Source organism: Hyperoodon ampullatus, assembly GCF_949752795.1.
Source record: "Hyperoodon ampullatus genome assembly, chromosome: 2".
NCBI lineage: Eukaryota > Metazoa > Chordata > Mammalia > Artiodactyla > Ziphiidae > Hyperoodon > Hyperoodon ampullatus.
In genome coordinates, this window is record NC_136915.1 from 170,490,270 (window position 1) to 170,508,135 (window position 17,866).

Consider the following 17,866-nt stretch of genomic DNA (forward strand, 5'->3'; position numbering starts at 1 on the left):
TCTGTCATCACCTCCTTTCACACTTTCCTCAAGGGAAAAAAAATATCTCTGGTCATATTCCAGTTTCTTTTGTTTGGTTGTGCTCAGCTCAAACAAATGGGGAAACACCTGTATGTTTTATTTGCCTGAGACATGAAACTTAAAGGTAAATGAAGTAATATAGCTAATAGTGAGGTTTGTCTTCTGGGTTCTCAGACTTCTCTCTCTGTGTCCTTTCATCATTTTGTACCCCGTCGCCTCCACAACTCTTCCCCACTCTAGGAGTGAAATTAAGTTCTGTTACAGACAAGGCAGCATGAAAGAAGGAAGAGAGGTTCACAGTGTGTTTGTGGTAGTGGTGGTGGAGGAACACATACTGATGACAATAATCTATCCTTTGATTATTTTCTTTTCCCAATGTTTGTTCTGATTAAGGGATTTATAACCCTATGAGACTGATGAAGGGTCCTTATCAGATACTGGTCACTGAGTGGAGCCTTGAGGGATGAGGTGACTCTCCTAAGCCTGTACTTTGGGTATAGCAGAGCTTTATAGGAAAGTGACTAGGGACAAGTGGCTCAACCATAGGCTCAGAATATACCTGTGAACCCTGTCTAGCTCATCTCAGAGGAATCTTGGCTGCCTCTTAGACCTACATTACCTCTATGGTCAAATCTTGAGAATAGAAACCACAAAGACAACATATATAATAGGGGAACGTGAAAATAGTGTTCTATTGGTAAAACAGAAAAGTGTTATTATCAACATAATAATACTAAGAAATGACATTTATTGATTCAGTTTATTGTGTGTCAGACTCAGTACTAATTGTTTTACCAGGATTCTTTCACCTAATCGTCACATAACAACTCTTGGAGATAGGTACAGTTGTTATTCCAGTTTCACAGATGAAGAAGCTGAAGCACAGAGAATTTAAATAACACTTAAAAGGCCATTTATGCTAGTAAGTGGCAGAGCCACAAATTGAACCCAAGCAGTCTGCCTCCAGATCCTGAGATTTGAACCACAGCATTTTACTGCCTCTGTTTACCACTAACTTTTAAGCTTCTAGCACCTTGTTTTTCTCATAAAATCAAACACTGCTTGATAGCAGTTCTTGTCCAATTCAGTGAGAGTGAGTTTCAGAACTGCTATAGATCTAGGCCCCCAAACTGCTTGGGGGATAATGCAATTTGTCCCTGTCAAGATCTTTCATCCATTGGAACCTATTGCATCTGGGTACAGGTACTCTGATAAGTAACTGATTTTGTTTTTCTTCATTTCATCTCACCTCTTCTCCTCTTCTACCATCTTCTCACCTCTTTCTCCATAGAGTCCCTTCTTAACTGCATTTCCTTCCAGTGCTGTGCCACTAAGGAATGATGATAATAATTTATGTTTATTTGGCATTATTTCACCCTTCCTGCTGCTTCCTGGAAGGCTTAGTAGAGAGTACATGCACACAGGCTTTGTAGTCTGACCTAGGTTTGAATCTCAGATTCACGAGCTGTGTTTCCTTTTGAAGGATTCATAACCTTAATGAATGTCATTGCCTCACATCCAGATCAAAGATAATACCTACCTCTTCCATTGTTATAAGGGTTAAATGAGAAAATACATGCTTAACATACAAGAGGAACTATCAGTTTGCTTAACTCTTTCTCTCTTCCCTTCTCTCAAAGAACTGTAGTTATAAAAAGACTGGCTATCCACGAATCTTTCGGGATAGCCTTGTAATCCTTGAATTTCTGTTTCTTCAGTCCTTTAGTTTTAGCACATTTTGGGGGCATGATAATCATTTTAGGTAAAGATTATGGGAAATTGGGCATATGTTCAGAGACTTTTTTTTAAATCAAGCTTCATTTTCTAGAGCAATTTAAGGTTCATAGCAAAATTGAGCAGAAAGGACATTAATTTCCCATATACTTCCTGCCCGCCCCCCTAGCCTCCCACCTCTTTTATAATTAATTTTTATTGGAGTGTAGTTGCTTTACATAGGTTTTTAAATAGAAGATCACAGATAAAGAATTAGGAAGGTACGGGAGAACTGCAAGGATCTTTCACCTTTGTCCATGAGTATGGGGAGAGAAGGAGAAAGAGAAAGCACACAAGAGCAGAATTAGAACTGGCAGTAGAATGACTCATCCTACTTTTTGAAACTAGATATTTAGTTTTTCTGTGGAAAAAGAAAGTAATATAAATTATTGTTGAATCTGAGATGTTTCTTGCATATGTTATTCATCTACTTTTTAAAAATTATTGTAATTTTAGGACTTTTCTCTAGACTTCCTATTCTGTCACATATCCTTTATCCTGAGTTATCCTTTGGAAGTGATATAGATATATAATCATATATATATATATATATGTGTATGTAATTTGCTCTAGAAGGACCTTCCTTGTTATTCTCTTTATGGGGTACAGATCTCTTAAAGGTGAATCTTTCTTTCCTCTCACGTTACATGAATTGATGTACCACTTTAGAACATTGCGTTTTAGAATCCTTTCACTGATAACCAGCAGTAGACAGACAATCCTCAAACATAGAATAGTGTCCTTTTTCATTCTTCGCTCCACACTGAATTTTAAAGTCTGATTATTTACTTTGACGTTAAAAAATCTTTTATATTGGATATTGATTTCTCTGTTTCTTCTACCATTTATTTAGTAAGTTGTGTGACTTGGAATCCTACTTTTCAGTGAATCCATTACGTAGAGAAAATATGTTCAAATAATATTTTGAAAAAATTAAGTAGGACTAGAACCTACCCACAGCTGAACAACATATAGAAAGAAACTGTAATAGCAGGGAAAGAGAGACTGTGCCTTCAGAATATGAGTTTGCTGTAGGAACTTACTTGAAAAGATTTTAAAATACCTCAGTCCCTGGAGAAAAACTAAATACTGTGAAGTATAATCTGACCAAACCCCTAAGGGATACTTTCCTCTCTCCAGAATAAAGTTGGAATTTTTCATTTTTAATCTACGTATCATGCAAACCTATGCAAAGATTTGTTTCCTATGGCAAGTGTGTTTTATACTAGAATAAGTATAAATGAATGCCTTCAGCGGTGTAAAAATGTGATTTATTAAAATCTATGAGTCTTTTCTATTTAGATTGCTCTGATCCCAAGAGCAAAATACTGGGGTTGGGAACACCCAGTTAGTCTCTACTTTTCTCTTTTTTGGAGTAATTTCAGTTTTTGCATTACGTTTTCCTCCAGATGTAGTTCCTGCATATGTTGTATTCTGAGTGGTTAAGTTAGTGAATTCATAGATTTTTAGTTAAGATGAAAATGTTTACTAGTATGTATTCATCTGACGAACATATGCTATATTTTATTGTTTTTGTTTTATGCCAAGAAGTCATTTTTACATTGATACTGAAAGCCATAGGAAATAGGCTTTAGCCAAACAATTTAAAAAGATGCAAAAGTCTTGATTTTTAAAAATTCTGTTTTTAAAATGTGTTTTATTCTATCATATATCAGTGTATTTCAGTCTTTTATACCTGATAATAATATCTTACTTGAAAAACTGTTTTACCTTATGATATAAAAATGTTTGAGAGATACTGTAATATACCTCTGGTGTATATAACTTCACTTCTGGTGAAAATTCTGAAGTCAGAGAAACCTGTGTTTAAAGCCCTGTTCACCCACTTACAGGGCTGTGTAGGAAGTATTTATTTTCCTCCAAGTGTTAAGTTCCTCATCTGAAACATAAGGATGATAAAATTTATTTGACAGATTATTTTGAAGACTCACATTGTTCTTCCTTACCATATGAAATATTTTTTATTTAACATATAAGCTCCAGGAAAGCAAGAGGCTAGAGAGAGGGTCACTATATGTTTTGAAAAAACACCTGGAAACTTAAAACACTTTTGTGTCAAATCGGAAAATCTTGTAGAACTAGTAATTTCTGTCTTTGACTAAACGTGCTTATTTTTTCAGTTTTAGCCTCTGATTTTTTAAACATAATATTGTTTTTTTTTCCATCTTTATTGAGATCTAACTGACATATAACAGTATGTAAGTTTAAGGTGGACTTGATATATGTATATATTGCAAAATATATAAGGTTAGATATAAGGGTAGTTAACTATAAAAGTTACCACTTTAAGATTAGTTACCACATCCATCACCTCACATAATTACTTTTTTTCTGGTTGTAAGAACTTTTAAGATTTACTCTCTTAGCAACTTTCAAATGTACAATACAGTATGTTAACTATAGTCACCAGGCTTTTTAGATATTAAAAATAGAATCAATCAGCAGGTATTTATTGAGAAACTTCCATATGCTATACTAAGCCTATAAGAATACCAAGGTATGTCCCCTAAGAATTTCTCACCACCTCATAAAGAGATAAGCTAATATCTGAAAAATTCAATAAGAATATAAAATAGTATTTTTTAAAAACACGAAGTATTTTAGTAATTTTATACTATGGTAGACACAAGAATAAAGGTGCTGAATTTATCCTCCACGTCACAATATATTTAAAATTTTCTTGATATGTTATTTATCAACTAAATTTATGTATATCCTTGATTTTGTTTTAAAACTCCAAATATCTCCAAGGATTTCTCATAGCCCAAATTTTTTTAAAAACTATTGTTTTTTGGATAAAACTTTTTAGCTAAACTTTTCTAGCTCAAGTTTTGTCACTGACTTTGAGATCATAAATAGATCCTTAAAATATGGTCTGTCTGGGCTTCCCTGGTGGCGCGGTGGTTGGGAGTCCGCCTGCCGATGCAGGGGACGTGGGTTCGTGCCCCGGTCCGGGGGGATCCCGCATGCCGCGGAGCGGCTGGGCCCGTGAGCCATGGCCGCTGGGCCTGCGCGTCTGGAGCCTGTGCTCCACAACGGGGGAGGCCGCAGCAGTGGGAGGCCCGCGTACCGCAAAAAAAAAAAAAAAAAAAAAAAAAAAATATGGTCTGTCTGAAAGCATGTAGAAGGACTACATGACATATTAAAGTCCCATTTTATTTTTCAAATCTATGATATATCATTCACTTTTCTTTTTTCAGTGTCAAGGTGTACGAAACTAGAATAATCTTACCTCAGAAGTTCTGAGACAATCCTTAGACTATGCTTATTATCTCTACCCTTTAGCATTTTATAGTCATGTATTTTTTTTATCTTTATTGGAGTATAATTGCTTTACAATGTTGTGTTAGTTTCTACTGTACAACAAAGTGAATCAGCTATATGTATACATATACCCCCATATCCCCTCCCTCTTGAACCTCCCTCCCACCCTCCCTATCCCACCCCTATAGGTGGTCACAAAGCACCGAGCTGATCTCCCTGTGCTATGGAGCAGCTTCCCACTAGCTATCTATTTTACATTTGGTAGTGTATATATGTCCATGCCACTCTCTCACTTAGCCCCAGCTTCCCCTTCCCGCCCCTGTGTCTTTATTCCTGCCCTGCCACTAGGTTCATCAGTACCATTTTTTTAGATTCCATATATATGCTTTAGCATACGGTATTTGTTTTTCTCTTTGTGACTTACTTCACTCTGTATGACAGACTCTAGGTCCATCCACCTCAATACAAATAACTCAATTTTGTTACTTTTTATAGTGGAGTAATATTCCATTGTATATATGTGCCACATCTTCTTTATCCATTCATCTGTCGATGGACACTTAGGTTGCTTCCACATCCTGGCTATTGTAAATAGTGCTGCAGTGAACATTGGGGTACATGTATCTTTTTGAATGATGGTTTTCTCAGGGTATATGCCCAGTAGTGAGATTGCTGGGTCATATGGTAGTTCTATTTTTAGTTTTTTAAGGAACCTCCATACTGTTTTCCATAGTGGTTATATCAATTTAGATTCCCACCAACAGTGCAGAAGGGTTCTCTTTTCTCCACACCCTCTCCAGCATTTATTGTTTGTAGATTTTTTTGATGATGGCCAGGCCATTCTGAGTGGTGTGTGAGGTGATACCTCATTGTGGTTTTGATTTGCATTTCTCTAATGATTAGTGATGTTGAGCATCTTTTCATGTGTTTTTTGGTAATCTGTATGTCTTCTTTTGGACATGTATTTTTTTTAAATGTAGCAAATACTATTCTACTTCGTTTATTATTTGTTATTTTTCCAGTTTCTGATTCATAAAAATTAAAGATACTTTTTGTTTACTATTTCTTATACATTATCACTGTCAATGAAATGTTTTTATCACATATTTTGATAAAACAGTAAGGATGGGGAGGCCAGTGGCCAAATCTACTTTTTAGTGGGCTACCGGGAACAATTAATTCTTTGGTTTGTGGTTAATTTTTTCAAAAGTATACCTTGTAAAATACACATAATCTCTTAGAACTTAGTGATATTTCAGAGATAGTGTGCTCCAAACTTTGGAATTGAAATAGGGAGCTCAAAATATTTTCTAAATTAGGGTTATATAGTGATTTTTTTGATTCAGTAGCTTAAAAGTTGTAATTCATTAATTTGAGTGTGTTATACAAAAAATAATAATTTCTTTGTGGTCATTCCATGCCATGCATGGCATAATATAAAATCTCACCATATCCATGATTTCTTATTTCCAGGCAATGAAAACTACAAACAAATAGCAATGTGTGTTCTTTACCACATAAGCATGGATGACCGCTTTAAATCAATGTTTGCATACACTGACTGTATACCACAAGTAAGTGCTTTAAGTGTTTTTTTAAAAAGGCATTCAAAAAATATGTTTTTTACTTTCTTCCCTTGATTTGCCTGATAGGTTTTTTCTTTAAAAATCCCCTCTTAAAAATAATATATATTTGTTATATACAATCTGGAAAGTACAGAACATTATAAAAATGAAAGTAACTTTCTGTTATCCCAAACCCAGAGATAACCATTTAAAATTTTGGTACATTTTCTTCTACATAGTTAAAAAAATACTGTATTGGGATTATATGCCATATGTAGTTATATATTGCTTTTTAACTTAATATATCGTTAAGTACCCTCCCATGTCACTGAACATTCTTCAAAAATTATTCATAATAGTTGTATACTATTTTATTGCATAAGTGTACCATAATTTAAATATTGTTAAATTGTTTATTTAGGTTTTCTTCCAGTTTATCACATAAAAACTGATGTAAGTAAAAGTATGTAAACAAATGAAATAATGTGGAATAAATATCATAGTATGTAAAAGCTAAACCACATCTCAATTTTTTCTTTAGTTTAAATTCCTAAAAGTAGAATTACTAGGTCAAAAGGTATTTTGTGTATTTGACACAATATGGCCAAATTACCTTCTAAGAAGACGTGAGTTGATTTTTTTCCAACTGTCACTTCACTTTGTTTTTTTTGTTTGTTTTTGGGCTTTTTTCTTGATTAGTAGCTTTTATAATGTATCTTTTTTTTCAATTTTTTTAATTTTTTAATTTTTTAAATTAGTTTCTGCTTTATAACAAAGTGAATCAGTTATACACATACATCTGTTCCCATATCCCTTCCCTCTTGCGTGTCCCTCCCTCCCACCCTCCCTATCCCACCCTTCCAGGCGGTCACAAAGCACCGAGCTGATCTCCCTGTGCTATGCGGCTGCTTCCCACTAGCTATCTCCCTTATGTTTGGTAGTGTATATATGTCCATGCCTCTCTCTCGCTTTGTCACAGCTTACCCTTCCCCCTCCCCATATCCTCAAGTCCATTTTCAAGTAGGTCTGTGTCTTTATTCCTGTTTTACCCCTAGGTTCTTCATGACATTTGTTTTTTTCTTAAATTCCATATATATGTGTTAGCATACGGTATTGTCACTTCACTTTGAACAGCACTGGATGCTATCATTTCTCTAAAAATGGAGTGTCTCTATTTCTTTTTATTTGCATTTTATTTGTATTTCTGTGGATATTGGTGAGGTTGAACATTTTTCACATGCTTATTGTTGATATTATGTTATAAATCATTCATGTCCCTTGATAATTTTTCCATTGGCATGTCAATATTTTAGGATTAATAAATAATCTCTCTCTATATAATAACTATTTTAACTCATTGTCATATTACAGATGTTTCCCAACTTTGTCATTTGCCCTTTAATTTTGTTTGTGGTTGACGGTTTTAAATGCTTTGCGTTCTCTGATGGGAAAATGCTTCATCAGAATACTTTTATTTTTATAGCACTGCTCTCAAGAAAGATTTTTGCTATAACTCAGTTGCTTGATATATTTCATATGTTAGGTTTATTTGTCTTGAAGGAGTTTAGTGATTTTTTTTCATAGACTATAATGGTGGAGATTCTATACATGTGTAATTTTACTCTTAGGGAATTTACATTCATGGAATCACTATTGTGCTATTAATCTTCATTAAACTGAGCTCTACTAATTTGAATACTATCTGATGATTAGAACACTAGTTAGGCTGATTTTTAATATTATTTTTATAATATGGCTTTCTAAAATACAAAAAGCAAAATCGTAGGATGTATAATATACAATAAAAATAACACTTTTAAAAGACACTTTAGAAGAACATGTATAGTAAGTCATACTTATTAAAGTAATCCTCTTAAGACTCCTACTACGTAATTCCTTATTAGCCTAATATAAGTTATTAAATGTATATTATTTTAGGATTAATAGTAGTAATGATTAATATTTATTAATTAATATTTTATTAATGAATATTTATTACTAATTAATATTTATTACTATTATTATTATTAATAGTCGTAATAATAATTAATAATTATTATTTAGTAAAAAACAGGCCATAGTTTTTTTTTATTAATTCTTATTAATCCTTCTATTCATCCCAAATTAATAACATGGTTCTAAAAATTGAATTTGCTATTCCAGAATTTTAATACTTTATCTACACGCAATTAAAAAACTGATAAACTCTCAAGTATAATTTCTTAGGCTTTTATACCAGGGGATAAACTAATTATGCTTGTTTACAGAAAGTAGACATCCTTCAAATATGCAGCATATTTTATCTAACAAGGCAAGGCTTCTTATAGAGATAACACATGTCAGACTACAGCTGATACAAAGTATAATCGAACTCTTTGTCAAACAAGTTGTCAATAAAAGAGTAGCCATGTCAAAGGGAGATTACAGGTGATTTACTACAGTCTCACTTCATATGTTCCAAGGGGTTTTGCTTCACAGTTTCAAAGGGTGTTCCTTTTCCAATCCTATTTAATGTCAGAACTTCATTGACTACAGGATATGAATTGGAAAGCAGTGATAAAAGAATAATATTTTTGTCTAGATTGACTGTTTTTATCTAGATTAGATTTTAAAGAGAATAACATTAAATAAAAGAGAAATAAATGTACACTAAAAAGAGATGGAAAACTTTTTTTGTTAAATATTTAATTTGGAGTTACCCTTCCCTCTATACCCTAGAATTTACAATCTCAAACATAAAATGTGAAACTTTATTTTCAATAAATAATCAGAAATAAAAGCCTGTTTAAGTTACATTTGAAACATTATTATTATTGCAGTTGAAGACTTTGTAGAAAAATCTCCCATACCTTTTCAAGGACAACATTCATGCATGTTTCCTTGCCAGATAATTTTCTAACATCAAACATTTCTGCAGTGGGGTTTTCAGAACATTTATGGTCTGTATTTCATGAACAAAATCTTCCAAAATTCATTCAGTGGTCAATGTTTTGGGGTTTTAGTTTATTACATTTTGTTTTTAAAGCTCAACCCTGGTAAGAATAGTGAGGGTATGTTATCAAATTATGTTGTAAACATCCTGAAACTTTTTAGTATTAGGCCATATTTTAAGAAACCAAATGGTACTCTAGAATAGTATGTTTGTTTCTAAAGTGCTGTCCAGCCTATAACTTGTACTTTATAAGTCTCAACTTTGACATATTTGGGGAAAAGTTGACATGGTTTGATTGACACCCAGTACCAATTGTAAAAGTACATTGTAAAATAAAAGAATCATGGAAAGCAAATTTGGGATTAAATTCAAATTTCCGAGCTTCCTTCAGGAATTAAAACGATACTCCTCTCAGAAGTATTGACTCCTTGAAGTAATGTTTATAATACTAACAAAGCTTTGAACCCATTTGTGATAGCAACTGATTAACCTACTTATTAAATAAAACTATATCTGAAGTTTGGAATATATTAATATAATACTCTGTTAACTTTGAAATTATGCACATTAATTTTTGTTTAGTAAATATTGTCAAGTATTACAAATGAATTTTTCAAATGAGAAGCCTAAAATAACTTGGAAAGTAAGAAAGCAGTGGTTCAATTGTCATTCATATTCATTTCAGTGATCAAAAAAAATGTGGGATATGGTCATATTCTTTAATTCCATTAGATACATATGTAAAGGAACTTTATAAACTGTGAAACACTGTACAAAAATAAGGTGCCATTTGTAAATGCTTCTCATTATTTTGGAACCACTCAGAGTCCAATTTAAATACTCCCTTTCTTATATGTGTTTTATAGGATAAACCTATACTTTTTAAAATTTCTTGATCAGAATTTTATTAGTCCAAATAAACAATGTGTTAACATTGGGCTCATGGAATAGCATTACGTAAATTAGATTAACTTTAAGAGGTTGTATCTAGTGCATGATCATGGTCTTTTGGGGGAAAAATGATTCTATTGATTTCTCATTCTTAAAGAGCTGGGCTTTGGTGGAAATAGACTGTGAGATGCTCTAACATAAGCCTATAATTAGAGCTCACTTTTTAAAATTATTTAACATTCAGAGTAGATGTCATAAAGTCAACATGCCTCATAATCTCTCCCAATATTATGTTGCTTTGCTTCTTTTGTACTTTATTGCCTCTAATTATCCAATATATTCTCATTTTTTCCCTCTATTATGCCACTATTTTGTAAAACTTGGGGGTCAGGGCAAGTCTTTCTTTATGGATGATCTTAATGGTCTCAGTGGGTGAATTGTTCCAGGTAAGCGTACTTGGGGATAACCAGGAGTTAATGGTTGTATTCTAATAATAGTTAAGAGTACACATTAACAGTTCATTGTTATTTAGACCTCTAAGATGCATGTTTTGTTTAAATAGGTGCAAATGCCATCCAGATGCTTATGAAAGTATTTATTGGTAATAGAATGGCCAAAGTACATGTTTAGGTAATGATGTCATGGTGTTATTTAACATTTTACCTAGAACAGTGCGCAAGAATCTTCATAGTAATCCACATGTTTTCTACCACAGTTGTCCTATTTGGCCCCTCTTTGATCTACACGCTTCTTTTGAGCTGAATGCTGGTAAACGTCCTTTCTGACAGCCCCCTTTGCTCCTGCCTGCCATTATCTGCTGAAGTTCAGAAACCAGAGCATCACTTCAAACAGCAGAGTTAGGGAGTAGCCAGTCAGAAGAGATTCCTGAGGCATGCAAAGTTCTGCCATAATCATTCAAAGATGTTTGGGTAGGGGGGTGGGGGTGGCAGAGGTGTATGTGAATACAGAGAGCTGTAGGGGTTGGCCTCTGGTCACTGGTAAATAAGTGAAGTCAGGTGCCAGAGAGTCTAGACACAGTGATTTCAGTCCTGGGTCTTTGGTATCTGATACTCAATATGGGACTTGTCTGATTGAACACTATTGCCTCTTCATTGCACAGGCTGAAGCCTTTTAGTGCCTTCCTGTTAAATTAGTAAAAGATGACAATGGACATAGTTAAAACAGAACAAGTCTAGTTTTAGTATTTCCTAGTTGTCAGCAATTACACTTACTTCTGAAGTGCTGTGGGTAGCAGTCAAAGACAGTGTTGCACGTAGAGCTTGAACTAAACTATTATTTTAAAATGTGAACACTTTAAAATTGAAATGTTTCTCTTTCTTATTATGAAAAACTAATTTGATATCATGACGTATTTCATTCACACTTAGTCCTGATTTCTCTTGATTTTGGGATGTAGGTGTTGGATAAGGTTTTAAACCATGCATTATTTTTTAAAAAGCTAGCTCCTGAATATTTCATCACAGGACTTAATGTGGAAATTACAAAAACAAGGCAAAACAAAAACCCTCAGCTTCTAACAAATCACCCTGTAACACCGTTCTTAAGGGCAAATTTCATACTACAAGGTTAATTTCAAGTAAACAGCAACAGATATTTTGCCTTGCTAAGCATTGCATTGATGTAACAAACATACTTTTGTTATTTTTAAAAAGCTTCTTGAATTAGGAGAAGTTTGGAAGAAATCTATAATGGGTTTTTAATTAGAATATGAAAAACATACTGTATATATTTACATTTTTAGAGGATTGTCACCTACATTTTTATTAATTTGTAATTTAATTTTAGTTGGCAGTTAATAGGTAGCAAAATCTGTTAAAACTATATCCAATAAATTAAGATTATTTTACCTTTGCCATAGAATTTTTTTGTTCTACAACATTATTAAGTGTTAGTGATTAAAGATTCCACTAGCAGCAACATTTGTGTTAAAGAAGTGCTCTCTGGGAAAAGGCATGGTACATGCCAACCATTCACCAGCTATAGTGTTTTTGTAGTTCTCAGCAAATAGTGAATTTTATATATATACATATAGTTTTGTTAGAATTATATCTAAGTATTTTGAGGAGCAATTGTGAGTGGATTTGCTTTTTTAATTTTGGTTTCCAGTTGTTCATTGCTAGCATACAGAAATAAGATTAGTTTTTGTGTTCACCATGTATCCTTTTTGAAACTTAGAAGTTATTTGGAACTAACATAGAGAATAACCAAAACAAGATTTAACAAAATAGGGTCCAACCAGTCAACAAAGGCATGTTGATCTAAGAAGGTATCTGCCGAGATAAAACATAAGAAATTTTTAGGTTATAAATTTTAGGATTGACTTCCATATGTTGTTATCAATTTGACTAAGAGAAAAATGTATTTATATAATATGCACTAAGTTAATTTGCTATTTACCAATAATAGTAGACAAGCTTCTCAAAAGTATAGCTTAAGGTTTGTTCATTTCTCCTTTATTACATAGCAACTATCTCTCATGACAAATCTAGATTACTGCTAAATGGCATAAGTGACCTGCCTTTTTCTTCCTACTTTTCTGTCTGCTGCTTCTTAGACCCATCTTCCCTTTCTCTCTCTCTTTTTTGAAAATAAATTTATTGATTGATTGATTTTTGTCTGGGTTGGGTCTTTGTTGCTACACACGGGCTTTCTCTAGTTGCAGCAAGCGGGGACTACTCTTTGTTGCAGTGTGTGGGCTTCTCATTGCAGTGGCTTCTCTTGTTGCGGAACAGGGGCTCTAGGCACGTGGGCTTCCGTAGTTGTGGCGCATGGGCTCAGTAGTTGTGGCTTGTGGGCTCTAGAGCGCAGGCTCAGTAGTTGTGGTGCACGGGCTTAGTTGCTCCACAGCATGTGGGATCCTCCCGGACCAGGGCTCGAACCCGTGTCCCCTGCATTGGCAGATGGATTCTTAACCACTGCACCACTAGGGAAGTCCCTTCCCTTTCTCTTATCATTAAGTAGAGTTCGTTTCTTATTTTATACACACTCCCAAATGATTGGGTCCAGCTTTACAGGTTCAGTTATCAACCATAAATGACAATTCCTAAAATTATACCTTCAGTCCAATCATGTCTCATAAACTTGTGTTTATAACTTTTACTGACTATCTGCACTAGACTGTCACATAGGCAGCTTAAATTCAGCATGTCCAAAACCAAAATTACTGTCTTCCCTTTAAAGTTTTCTCCTACTTTGGTTTCTGTCTTTTGGTAAATGTTAGCACCACCGTCCATGTTGTTGTTTAGGGCAGAAACCTGTGAGTCATCTTTGACCCTTCCTCTCCCTTAACCCCAACATGTAGTCAGTTATTAAATCCCAGTTTAATTCTCTTTCCTAAATATATCTCTGAGCCATCCTTTTTATCTCTATCCCCACTGCTCTACCTAGTCCAGGCAGCCATCATCATACCTCGACTTTTCCACTAGCCCCTTAGGTGCTTTTGCCACATTTTCTTACCCTATTACAGTCTATTTTCTAAATTGACCAGATCTTTTTGAAACGTAAATCTTATCCTGACACTTTCCTTATTTGGAAGCCTTTAATGTCTTCCCATTTACCTTAGCATGAAGCCCAAAATCCTTAACGTGTACTTCAGAATCCTGTGTGATCTGGCTTTTACCTTATCTATTAACACTATTTCCCTCACTCCAACCATGCTTGCCTTCTCTTAATTCTTCAGAAGAATGACTTTTTTTCCTGCCTTGTAACCTTTACACAAGCTATTTTCGTTGCTCAGAATGGTCTACTTCCACACAACATTTTAAATTCCTTAAATGCAAAGGTTTTATGTAATATTTCTCTTATATTCTCCAGTGTACTTGGAAGTTCATATTGAATGCTGAGCATCTAATAGTTCATTAAGTATTCAGTTATTCAATAGTAAAAGCCTACCACTTCTATGTTGAAAATGTAATTGTATTATATTATTTCCAACATACAATCTAAGGTAACATACTGTGATAAAATAGTGCCTGTGGTTTTTTGTGTGTTTGGGGGTTTTCTGAGTAAAATATGTCTTGTGCTTCTTGCTAGTTAATGAAGATGCTCTTTGAATGTTCGGATGAACGAATTGACTTGGAACTCATTTCTTTCTGCATTAATCTAGCTGCTAACAAAAGGAACGTACAGCTTATCTGTGAAGGTTAGTGCCTTTGAGCTTCATAAATAACTTCTATCATATGCTATTGGCATATGATGGAAAATAGATAATAAGGAATTAAGAATTATAGTAAATATGTAAATCCTATTTTTAAATAGTTTTAAAAATTATAGCTATAATCCTTAAATGTCAGACTCAGAATATTCTTACATCATGAATAGAAACGCTTACCCTTTAGTAACATTTTATAAACCATTTGGTCAGTTACCCTTAATTGAAATTTGATTTTTAAAAATATTTTCTAGATGAAATAAAACTTTTTATTTGCAAAGCAATCTGTTACAGTGTAAGATGTTGCAATACAAATGTATTAGCTATTTGTTTCTATAGTATCTTCATAAAATGATTCATCATACATTATGATATTTCAGAGTTTGCACAATAGTTTTTTCGTATTTGAGAAGTATACATGTTCATTATAAAAAGTACAAATGAGCAAATAGGAAAAAACTAAAAATTTTACTCCCACTATCCAGAGATAATCATGGTTAAAACTTTGGTACAATGCTTCTGCGTATTTTTAAATTAAAATGGGATTCTCTCTATAAATGGTGACATGTTTTTTGAAGTTAATATTTGAATATTGTTCCATATGATTAAATACTTTAATAAAACATAATTGCCAGTAGCTGCAAAATAATCCATTAAAGGATTTTCCATAGTTTAATCTGCTAGTTTGTTGCCACTTCTTTTCTGTTACAAGCAATGCTACAGTAATTTTCCTTTCTCTGAATCTTTCATGTTTCCATTTTTACATTCTTAGAATAAATTCCTAGAAGTACAATTTTTATGGGTCAAAAAGTATTTACATTTTAAAACTTTGTGGTACATATTTCATATACATACTGTGCTTCCATTTATGTGAAATTCTAGGAGAGGCAAAACTAATCTGTGTTTAAAAAGAAAAAATAAAAAGGGGAAGAAGAGGAAGAGGAAAAGGAGGAGAAAAGAAGAAAAGTAATTGTATTGGGGGATTAAGATTGACTAAGCACAAGGGAACTTTTTTCATTGAATGGAAATATTCTGTATCTTGATATGGGTACGAATTACACAGGGGCATACATTTATTAAAATTAATTGTACATTTAATATTTACATATTTTCTGTGTGTAAATTGGGGTTTTTTGAGAACCAAAAATTTTAAAAATCATTAAATGAACCTTTGTTGGTTTTTATTATCAGGAAATGGGCTGAAGATGCTCATGAAGAGGGCTCTGAAGTTCAAGGATCCATTGCTGATGAAAATGATTAGGAACATTTCCCAGCATGATGGACCAACTAAAAATTTATTTATTGTAAGTATAGTTTTTGGCTTTCTGTCTATTAAAATAGCCTAAGAATTAAAGCTTTAAAGTGCTGTGTCTGGAAATATAACTCTTCCTTAGCTCTTGTCAAATATTAATTCATGACCCAAGTTGGTTTTTCTTCAACTTCCTTGTAAGTTTAGCTCCTAGAAATCTCAACCTAAGTTTTAATGTTGTTTTTGTTTTATGATCCCTATCCCTAACCCTTTCATCCTCACTCCAGTTTGCTTGCCTTAAACCAGTTCACCATAGTCTCCCTTAGCAATTTAGCTCAAGGTTATTAAAATAAGAGAGTCACATTTGATACTTTTTCTTCCTATGGGTTAAATTATTAGATTAGTTCTTCTGGAGAAATCATATTTTAAATTTGTATTAAAATTCTATTTTATTCAGGATTATGTTGGGGACCTTGCAGCTCAAATCTCTAATGATGAAGAGGAAGAGTTTGTGATTGAATGTTTAGGAACTCTTGCAAATTTGACCATTCCAGACTTAGACTGGGAATTGGTTCTTAAGGAGTATAAGCTGGTTCCGTACCTCAAGGATAAACTCAAACCAGGTCTGTGCTAAGTATTTCACTTCTGCGTAATCATTAAGTTATTTCTTTCTGTTGTGGATAAGGCTGCTAGAACAGTATTTTGTGACCATTATTGTACTACATAACACATTTTCTTCCCACACCTCTAGGTCTAGCCCAAGTTCGTTTCTTTCTCTCAGAAAGGCAGTCACTAGTTCTCCTCGTATATGTATGTACTCTCTTCCCTAACAATATGTTATTTTAATATTAGTTTCCCTTTCCTACCCTGCCTTTTTTTTTTTTTTTTTTTTTTTGCGGTACGTGGGCCTCTCACTGCTGTGGCCTCCCCCGTTGCGGAGCACAGGCTCCAGACACGCAGGCTCAGCGGCCATGGCTCATGGGCCCAGCCACTCCGCGGCATGTGGGATCCTCCCGGACTGGGGCAGGAACCCGTGTCCCCTGCATCAGCAGGCAGACTCCCAACCACTGCACCACCAGGGAAGCCCGTATCCTGCCTTTTTAAAATTACTAAATACCATCCCACTCTACACAAGTTCACATGCACACAATAAGTTCTCTGAGGCATTCAAATGACTCTTCTGTTTTCTGTGTTTACATTGTCATTCATTTGTATTTTCAAAGACTTATCTCCACCTCTCTACTGCCCCCCCACCACCAACTGTCATCATGGAATGGAATTCCATTAACAATGAATTTTGGAAAAAGGACGCATTTATAAGCGTGTTAAGGATTCATAGGAACTGATTTAATAGCTTTTAGTATCTTTTCTGTGAATTAGAATTTTGGCAATATAAAAGCATTTGTATCAGGACATTTCAGTGAAAACTTTCTGTGATTTGACTTTACTAGGTGCTGCAGAAGATGACCTTGTTTTAGAAGTGGTTATAATGATTGGAACTGTATCTATGGATGACTCTTGTGCTGCATTGCTAGCCAAATCTGGGATAATCCCTGCACTCATTGAGTTGCTAAATGGTAAATTATAATTTATCTAAATTTATTTTTATGCTAATATATAAACAAGTTATGAGTTTAGATTTTTAAATGTGGAATCTGCAATCATGAAATATTATTTATCTTGTTGCATTACTCATCTATAGCAACTTAAATTATATAGTTAGGAAAATGAATTAAATATACCTTTACTGGGATTAGATAGCATAGTATCAAATAGCTTTTTAGGTTGCAAAGTTAAGAATGTTGCTATAAAGTGATTCAGGACCAATTTTACAGACACTACCCTCCTCTTATCAGCCTTGAACAACTAATATTCCACCATTTCTTCTTTATGTTGAGCTTTGTTTTGGTTGAATTGGATCTCCTATCTTGCACAAACCCTTTTTTTAATATCTTGATTTCTAATCAGAAAAGTTTATT

At 33.8% G+C, this 17,866-nt stretch overlaps 1 protein-coding gene across 3 annotated transcripts in view; it reads left to right on the forward strand.

Moving 5' to 3' along the window:
• KIFAP3 (kinesin associated protein 3) overlaps positions 1-17,866 on the forward strand; it is a gene marked incomplete at its 3' end in the record, with an annotated part of 155,057 nt that overhangs the window by 77,131 nt on the left and 60,060 nt on the right. For all 3 annotated transcript variants that reach the window (XM_079724871.1, XM_079724873.1, XM_079724872.1), the window contains 5 exons: positions 6,553-6,653; positions 14,521-14,629; positions 15,830-15,942; positions 16,345-16,510; positions 17,339-17,464. In XM_079724871.1, the coding sequence (XP_079580997.1) occupies positions 6,553-6,653; positions 14,521-14,629; positions 15,830-15,942; positions 16,345-16,510; positions 17,339-17,464 (615 nt within the window). The remainder of the gene's footprint in view (positions 1-6,552; positions 6,654-14,520; positions 14,630-15,829; positions 15,943-16,344; positions 16,511-17,338; positions 17,465-17,866) is intronic.